Consider the following 9,925-nt stretch of genomic DNA (forward strand, 5'->3'; position numbering starts at 1 on the left):
TGTTCTCTGAAAATGTACGACCCCTCCGTGTACTTCGTGCTTTGCACTGGTTGATGAAAAGTAGTGATTTGTACAAAAATGCAAATGTTCAGACTGATGAGCAGTGGATAAAGAGTGTCACGGAAGATAGTAATGAAATATTGCATGAATTTTTCCAGTCGCAAGTAAAAGCTTATTCAAAGTCCAGTATTACTGATTTTGATGGTCAGATTGATCAGCAGTGGATAAAGAGTGGCACAGAAGACAGTAATGAAATTTTGCATGAATTTTTTGAGTCACAAGTAAAAGCTTTGTCAAGGTCCGGTATAGCTGACTTTGATGGTATTGTTAGTGAAATGTGCGAGAATTGTCCATGAGATGAGAACATAGAAAATGTTGATATTTCAAATGAAAACATATCTGCTGTGGAAGAAATTTATGATTCAGATGCAGAAGAAGTTGCACAGGAAAATGTTGGCAATACTGACACATTGTTGGATGATGCAGATATTGAAAACAGAAATTCTACCTTTACATTCGCTCCTGGAGAAGGTCAACGGCCGAGTGCATTGACAACATTGTCAAAAATGATGAAGGTTACTATTTATTTAAACAGCTTAGAAATTCTCCAGCATATTTAGAATCTAAAAGGAAGGATGTTTATGCTATGATTCGGCAGTTGGGTTTGCCAACTTGGTTTATGTCATTGTCCTCGGCTGATACAAGATGGGCTGACCTTTAGAAAATGGTAACTAGCTCAAATGAAAAAGTAAACTACACTGATGATGAAATTGAAAATTTGACATGGGAACAAAAGATAAAACTTATTCAATCAGATCCAGTCACTTGTTCTAGATACTTTGATCATAGAGTTAAAGAGTTCATAAACACAGTTCTGAAAAGTGAACATCAACCTGTTGGAAAAGTTATTAATGACTTTTTTAGAGTCGAATTTCAGCAACGTGGATCTCCACACATTCACATGATTGTATAGGTAGAAAATGCACCAAAATTCAATGTGGACTCGGATGAGGAATTGGCTGCTTATGTGGATCAGTTTTTAAAATGTTCTGTAAACAATCCGGATAAATAGATAGATTTATTTCGATAATTGAGCAAACATAACATAGTTACAATACATGCATATAATAAAATTTATAATCACATATAAAAGTTGTCATATGAAGTAATGTGTTATGAGCTATGTCAGTCACATCAATATCAAGGATGACACAAGAATGAGAAAAAAAATCTCTTATTTCCATTGTGGTCCTTGGTACCAATGGTCTGACATAGAGAGGCATGAAACATTAACATGAATATATATAAAGAAATTACTGAGTTCATTTATTATAAAATAACGTATATGTTATGCATATGTAATTATAATTGCTGAAACTAATCAATTTATGATTCTTAATTAAACGAAAGACAGATGAATAAATAGACACCAATATCACATCAATATCACAGTACATTGTGAAAATTGTCATTTGATAGAACTTCAAATTCACAAACATTCCAGAACATGTAGAAAACGAGAAGATAAAATATGTCGTTCCGGTTATTCGTTGCCACCTCTTCCTAAAACTATGGTCTTACAACCACTGGAAACTGAGAAGGACAAGTATTATAAATTGTACCAAGATTTACAGAAAAAAATGAACAATGACAAAGATGGGTACGATATGTCTTACGAAGACTTTCTGAAAACTGTTGTGCAAATGACTGAGGGGGAATATGTTATATGTATTAGAAGTTCATTAAACTCTTCAAAGGTGTTTTTGAAAAGAAATCCGAGTGAAATCCGTGTAAATTTGTACAACGATGGTGTGTTAAAAGCATGGAAGGCAAACATTGACATACAGTTTGTGTTAGATCCGTATGCTTGTGCCATGTATATAGTTTCATATATCAGTAAATCCCAAAGAGGAATGAGTAATTTGTTGCATGCAGCTGCAAAGGAAGCAAGAAATGGCAATATGAATATTAAAAGACAAGTAAGACATATTGGAAATATATTCTCAAACAGTGCTGAAGTGAGTGCACAAGAGGCAGTTTATTTGGTGCTGCAAATGCCATTGACTAAAAGTTCAAGGAGTGTTGTCTTTGTACATACATCGACTCCAAACCAGAGAGTACAGTTATTAAAACCCAAGTCAGTGCTTGATGAATTGCCTGCAAACTCAAAGATGTAATGTCAGACAGTAAAATAAAAAGATACTCAAAGCGGCCAGAACAATTGGAAAAGTATTGTGTTTAGCTGACATTGTTTCAGAGTTAGAAGTAATTTACTCAGATGGACAGAATGACTGTGGAGATGAGGAGGAGCAAGATAATGAAAAAAATGCAGAAATGTCAGATGGTGAATGCTTTGGTGACAGTGAAACTATTTAACTTTAAAGAATAGCATTAAAATAAAACGATGTCATAAAAAATAATAAGGTATGTGAGAATCCGAAAACAGACGAAGAGAACCATTATAGAGATTTCAGTACATATAAAGAACACTATGAATCTATGAAGCATACCATAGATCATGAATTTTCTACTTATGAACATCATGCGGAAGAGTTGGATCTAGCAAGAGATTTGGCAGAAGCTGAATATGATATATTTGATGATATTGCACCAAGTTCACAGCAAGTTGAAGGTGACGATGCTGAAGAAGAACCAGTTGAGTCAGAACAGTTTATATGTTTTAATCCTGATAGAATTCAGCACAGGGAATATGATATAGGGGCTGAAATTGGCTGTTATGTTTCTGCACCTCAAGTTGATGTAAATGAAAATATTCTATCAGACATTGAATATAGAAAGCTGTTGCAGTGTTTAAATAGTAAACAGAAACAATTTTACGACCATGTGGTTCACTGGATTAAAACAAAGGATGCCTTTATATGTATTCCTTTCTGGTGGAGCTGGTGTTGGAAAAAGTCTAGTTATTCGAGCATTGTATCAGACTTTGTTTAGAATATTAAATCTGAAAGAAGGAGAAGATGCTGATCATACAAAGGTTTTTCTTTGTGCCTTTACAGGAAATGCTGCATTTAATATTAACGGTTCTACAATGTCATCCGCATTTAAACAAAAGTATAAGCAGTTAGATCAAATATTAACTTGTGACAGTCTCAATACCTTTAGATCAAAGTACCGTGATTTGTCAGTTGTGATTATTGATGAAATTTCAATGGTTAGTAATTCTATGTTGAATTTTATTGATCAAAGACTTCAATCATTGAAAGGAACTAGAACACCTTTCGGTGGGGTTAGCATTATTGCTGTTGGTGATCTTTATCAGTTGAAACCTGTGAGTGGTGATTGGATATTTAATGACATGAAACATGATGCTTCTGCACTATCAAGAAATCTATGGAAAGACTTATTTTCTATATTTAAATTAACAGAAATTATGAGACAGAAAGATGATCTTGAATTCGCAGAGTTGCTAAATAGATTAAGGGTCAATGCATTAACTACTGAAGACAAGACTAGGTTGAAGCAATGTCAAGTTTCAAGAACAAATGATAATAAGTATAGAAAAAATGCACCTCACCTTTTTGCAGAAAACTATTTCATGCATATTTTTAATGAGGAAATTATAAGAAATATGTTGACAGAAAAGATTGTAATTCCATGTATGGATGCGTATGTCTCACCCAAGTTATCTAAAGAAAAGATAGATTATGCCTTCAAGAACCTAAAGAACATAACAGATCCAAATCAAACAGCAAATTTACATTGCTCTTTGACAGTTGTTGTTGACATGATTTATGATTTAACAGTGAACATAAAAACAGAAGATGGACTACCTAATGGAGCGTCATGTGTAGTTAAATTAATTGAGTATCAACTAGAAACCACAAGACGTCCAAGCATAATTTGGGTTCAGTTTGATGACAAAATAGCAGGAATGGAAACAAGAATTAAATACAAGAACAAAGGACTGTACCATAACAATATCGATGATAATTGGACTCCCATTTTTGATGTAATCAGATCATTTACATACAACAGGAAGACATTTCAGAGAGTTCAGTTTCCTTTGCAACCTTCTACAGGACGTTCTGTACATAGAGCTCAAGGTAGTTCCCTTGAAAGAGTTGTCATTGACTTGTCACAACGCAAAACTCGCAAAGTTCCACATTTGCACTATGTTGCATTGAGCCGAGTAAGGTCAATTGAAAATCTTCAGATCCTTAACTTAAATGAGAACGCATTACATATTGATGATCAAGTTAAGACAGAAATGCAGAGATTGCATGAAATATCAATCCTTGAACTATGTGATACTTCTTTAGAGTCGGTAGATCCAGTGTCACATTTCAAAGTTGCTTTCAATAATTGTAGATCCTTAAAAAACAAAGACAAATATCAAACAGGGAATGCCACGTACCAAAATCGCAGCCTCCCCAAAACGAAACCCACAGCACGCAGACGTGCACACCACAAACACACACACACATACACGCGCACACACACAAAGTCAACACACGAGGACAAAACGAACAAACAAAGGAAAACAGTGGGGCACCGCCTTGGAACGGTCAGTGGCAAAAACACCACTGGGGAGCTTGAACCGGTTTATGGTGCGCACCCAACCTCACTCTTACCCCCACCATGTTCCAAAGACACGGGACAGTGTAAATAAAAGTAATCCCCTCCAGGTGAATCTCTAAACACACGTAATGGAAACAAAAAGGCATGGCATGTAAAACACAAAAATGCTCGTGTATAAATACATAAAAAGCAAACCTTTAGAACCGAAAACGTATGTACTCAATGCCTTTTCAGAAGACAGAGCAACAAGAGAAACACCCTTAAGGGTCCGACGAAACAGGCCAGAAGACAGATATCAAAACAGTTCAGTCCTGGTAGGATTTAAAAACTACTTATCACAGAGTCCTCCCCCTCTTCCGTCAGACACAATCAAAGAGGGAAGCGTAGTGTTCAACTGTAAACGGGTTGAACATTAAACATGGGGTATGTCTCAAAAAAGTTGGGTCGTAACCTCTTTTAATAAAACGTTTAATAATTTTACCAAATACATTTGGAAAATTACCATGACCAAAGATCTTACGAAGTTTGTAAACCACATCCTCATAAAAAAACGGGTTTAGATAATACCTTCTCGCAGAAGTGTCTTTAAATTACTATTGAATTTTAAAAGTAAATCAGAATTACGAAAGTAAAATTTAGCAAAATATTTACGCAATTTGTAATAACGGTAGCCTTGCTGAAGAAGTTTACTTGTAATATATAGATTACGTTCATTGAAATGCTTGACATGACTGCACGCTCTGGCAAACCGAATTAATTGAGAAATATATACCCCATAAGATGTAGCCTGAGGTACATCCCCATCCAAATGGGGAAAATTTACAATACTAAAGTTAAAATCATCCCTCTTGTCATAAATTTTGGTATGTATAATATTGTCATAAATAGAGAGATGTAAATCTAAAAACGAAGCATCAGTATCCGAATTGTTAGTTTCAATTAACTGAAGCTCCCTAGGATAAATAGTACCCACCAATTGACCAAAAAACGGATTATCCATATTAAGAATATCATCCAGATAGCGTGATGTATTATTAAATGCAGCTATAATATCTGCCTGCGTATCTGGTGAAAGGCTCAACATAGTCTCTTTCGTAACAATATAAAAACAAATCTGCGACAAGGGGTGCACAATTTGTTCCCATGGGAATACCAACTACTTGTCTAAAAACTGCATTCCCAAACCTGATGTAAATGTTGTTCAATAAAAAGGAAAGGGCTTTACAAACTTCGTCACAGGTCCACATTGTATAATGTTTAATAATTAAACCTTCATTTTGATGATGTTAGACATGACAGAAATCTGTTGTCAACCCATATCTTTGGATTAGCAGAAACACGACTAAATCAGCCTGATAGTGATAGTGATTATGCAATAGAAGGCTATTGTTTGATTCGAAATGACCAAATTGGATACAATCCTTGTAAAAGACCTCCTCATGGATTAGCAATATATGTCAGAGATGATACCGTTATAACACAGGAAAGAAAGTATAGTTCCGATATATTAGAATTCATCATGATAACTGCCAGCCATGTCTTGATTGAAACACAGATTATATTTTTGTATAAGTCACCTCAAATGTCTGATAGTAATCTTATTTCTTGTCTGAACCAGGAACTTATTCCGTATTTGAGCCTATCAAAATCATTGGTGATAATTGGAGATTTCAATATTGATGGTTCGCTAAAACATAACATTATAAAGAAATTAAGTGATGTTTTCATGCAAAATGCTTATAAATGAATATACTACAGATCATATGTCAATGCTTGATTTGGTATTTTCTAATATTAAGTTTTCCTCTGTTGCTGGCGCAGTTGGAACTTGTGAAACCTATTGGTCAGATCACAAAATTTTCTTTCTGTACATGAAAGCTACATAAGGTATTCACCCGCAGGAGTTTTAAATGTACAAAAGCAACCTCGTAGATTGAGGTTGTTTTTGTGCAAGGTGGTATTGTTAATGAGGGTGGCCACCGTTTAACTTAGGAGTCCTGTTTTGCCTGCCACCTCTCTGGCCATTTATAGTGAGTCCTTGAATATCTGATATAATTTTATAATCTTTGTACCTGTATTTTAAATTGAGACCAATAGATTGGTATGAAAGATGGTTTGTCTAGCATTCATATTAGAACAATTTTGATTTCTTCTTTACCACTTCAGTAATTCCATGTTAAATTGAACAGACTGGTATTAATAAACTTTGATTTATATTTCGGTGTTAAATTGAGCGGACTGCTATTGATAAACTAAAATGTATACTTCCATGTGAAATTGAGCGGACTGCTATTAATAAAGTGAAATATATATTTTTAGGTGGCATTTGTATCTAGACATATTGCGAGGTACAACAATGTATGAATGATTTTGAAATTGTTCAAGGAAGTACTAACTAGTATGTCATCAAAAACTAGCTTTGTTAAGTCCATTCATGTAATGTTTACAATCAGAATACAATTGTTAAGGAAGATTTTCCATCTCAAAACAAATTCTGTTTGTCGGATGCAATTTAGCTTTATGCACTAGTTTAAAGGATATATATATAGGTTATATCATATAATATGTCACATATGTATTAAGAATACAACACTAGTATATTGGCAGTGATGTAATACTACCACAGTTGTTATGCATTTATTCTGTTAAGTCTTGTCATTAAAATAAATAAATAAATATATATATATATATATATATATATATATATATATATATTCAGGAGGCAAAGCATGTCAGATATCACAAGTACATGTGTTTTTAAATGTTTTTAAACTATAAATGACATAGGACGGAACAGTGTTTTGGCATCTACTGTATTTATACCAAGTCAGGGAGGTGGCTAGTAACACGGGTTCTAATATCACTTTGTCTGCAATGTGAAAAAATTGTTGTAAGCTGATTGTCTGCATTTGTAGTGTGTTTGTCAGCTTTGTCTAACTTGTTCGTTCAGCTCCATTATCTTTTATAGGGTATTTCGAAGAAACAAGTTGGTATAACAATTATTTTGCCTTTCATTGTTTTTGACATTTTTAGATGAGTGTCCAGCATGCTAAGGTGGTAGTTTTCTATTGAATACTTTAAAAGTCAGATATATTATTTCTTATATTTGACAAATTCCTATTGGATATAGATATGTGCAACAGCTTATTTTGATAGTGCTTCTTGAATAAATGAACATTTTTAGAATATTGTTCAATGCTCCATGTATTTAAATGATACAGCAAATCTGTGGAATACTTTACCACAACAAATGCAGACTGTTAAATCTTTTCCTCAATGTAAAAGACAAATTATTAAGTGGAATTTATGGAGTTATACTTGTTATTCTGGAACTCCTGTTTTTCTGTTTTTTAAATGTTGAGATGTCTTTTATGGCCCCTGTGGGGAGACGTATAACAATTTCACTGTCTGTTCATTCATCTGTTTGTTACATTGATAACTCAAGAACAGTTGGGTATAGGATTCTCAGACTTTATCTGCAGGTTAGTCATGACTAGTAATTTACCCCTATTGTTTTTAGATCACTGGGTCAAATGTCAACATCACTGTGACTTTCAATAAAAAAAAAATATACCAAAATTTCTGCCCAGGGGTTAGCTTTGAAATAATGGTCAATTTTTACACTGTGTAGTTAAGGTTTTGGTGCTAACCAGTGATAGTCATGATTAGTAGATGGCCCTAATTGACTTTGAAGTCAACAATCAAGGTCCTTGACCTTCGAAAGGGATGGATTTTGATCAATAACTGCAGAATGCATGCACCTAGAATCAACAAAATTGACAGAAATGTTGGTCTTAGATGACCCCTTTTGATTTTCAGGTCACTAGGTCAAGGTCAGGTGCCATCATAGACCTAAGTGTGGCACAAATTAGCATATGATACCCCTTCTTTTACTCAAAGTATACATTATTAGAGTTTCTATCACTTTTAACACAGTACATTCAAGAGCCTTTGTCATCTTACTGTCATAGCTCTTGTCTTTGTTTTGCATCGTACTAGATTCAGTATTTTTTATTTGATATTTAATATTTAGTGTATACCTAATGCTTATGTTAACTCCTAACATCATGTATGTTTATGCTAGCCAATGTATATTTTCATATTCTGTTGTGTAGATATTGTAAATTTTGTATTTATACTTGCATATTGATGTAGACCTGATTGCAAGCTCTGTTCTTGTTACAAAAATGCTTAGATCTTGCTTTAACTGTGTGTGATAGCTTTTTCATAGATGTTGAAGATTTTGACAAACAGTTACAATAATTATGTATCTGAGCAAGGAATATTTTGTATAGTAGTTCATTTTGTTGTGATAAAAACCATGTAATAAGCATACCTTACATACTTCTATACTAAAAACTTTAAAAATCTTGTCTGAAACCATAATGACTCGGGCTTAGATATTCGGCATGTAGCATTATGTACCGGGTAGTGGCCCTTTTAATATGATATTTTTATGTAAATACTTTTATCATCCACAATCAAATATCTGTTGTTATAACCTTGACAAAGTCCGACCATTGATGGTATGCATTTTCAAATAGTATTTTTAAATATTTTATCTTTGCCATATTACAATTTGTATACTTGTAAATAATGCATAAATTATGTAAATATTGATTATCTATGAATATGAATAATGAATATAAGTAGTGTGTTTGTGAGAGATCCGCCACGACGGGAGTGGGAGCGGGGAGCAGGAGCAGGAGCGGAGCAGATTGCGTAATCAATTAATTAATTAATTAATTAGTTAATTAGATGCTTGGGGAGATGCATCATGCGGGTGTTGATTGCGCGATTTAATCTCATTTGCTGAGGGCAGAAAAAGTGTATTGAAAGGGATCAGGTGTTTTTGGCCACTGCTTATCTTGATCAATTAATTAATTTATAATAATTAATAACGATTTTGTTATAAGGAGAAGTGTACACTTCGTCGGCTGTAGAGCGTAGACAAAAAAAAAAAAATGGATCCCGGAAAAAAATTTCGAGATCAGACAAGGGCGGGAAGTGCGCATGCAAAATTTTTCTTAAAGGTTCCCAAATGCACAACGTGGAAAGATAACAAGAATCCCCCCGAAAGGGTCGGTTTTTCCCTGCGGGTGCGAATGCACGAGCAACGAACTTCAACTTTATCATTTTTTTAAATTTTTTTGGGCTTATTTTTGTAAAGTGATAAATTTCCAAGACAATGGTTTTTTTTGTGCGATTTTGTTTTGATATCTTTAAACAAACCCTGACAGAATGAAAAAAATTAAAAGGGAAATTTTGGATTTCAGAAAAAAAAATTTCACATGTTTTTTTAAAAGGGATGTTTTTTAAAGGGAACAAAATTATTCACAATGAATTAGAAAATGCAAAATGAAGATTTTGTTAACATTACGGTTGT

At 33.8% G+C, this 9,925-nt stretch overlaps 1 protein-coding gene across 1 annotated transcript; it reads left to right on the top strand.

Annotated features, from left to right (window-relative positions):
- Positions 1-3,049: 3,049 nt before the first annotated feature.
- Positions 3,050-9,265, top strand: LOC123529214 (uncharacterized). The gene is made up of 3 exons (XM_053520980.1): positions 3,050-4,281; positions 5,830-6,030; positions 9,193-9,265. Exons 1-3 carry the CDS (start codon positions 3,050-3,052, stop codon positions 9,263-9,265), a joined length of 1,506 nt encoding a protein of 501 aa, XP_053376955.1.
- Positions 9,266-9,925: the final 660 nt, after the last annotated feature.

The sequence above is a fragment of the Mercenaria mercenaria genome, chromosome 13, assembly GCF_021730395.1.
Source record: "Mercenaria mercenaria strain notata chromosome 13, MADL_Memer_1, whole genome shotgun sequence".
Taxonomy (NCBI): Eukaryota; Metazoa; Mollusca; class Bivalvia; order Venerida; family Veneridae; genus Mercenaria; species Mercenaria mercenaria.

What these genes read in the sequence shown, in the direction of transcription:
- LOC123529214 (XM_053520980.1), top strand. Translation starts at nt 3,050, where the DNA reads ATGTCATCCGCATTTAAACAAAAGTATAAGCAGTTAGATCAAATATTA. An exon ending in CTATGTGATACTTCTTTAGA is followed by an intron (nt 4,282 to 5,829) that starts GTCGGTAGATCC and finishes TGATGATGTTAG; the next exon opens with ACATGACAGAAATCTGTTGT. An exon ending in GTTATAACACAGGAAAGAAA is followed by an intron (nt 6,031 to 9,192) that starts GTATAGTTCCGA and finishes GAATATAAGTAG; the next exon opens with TGTGTTTGTGAGAGATCCGC.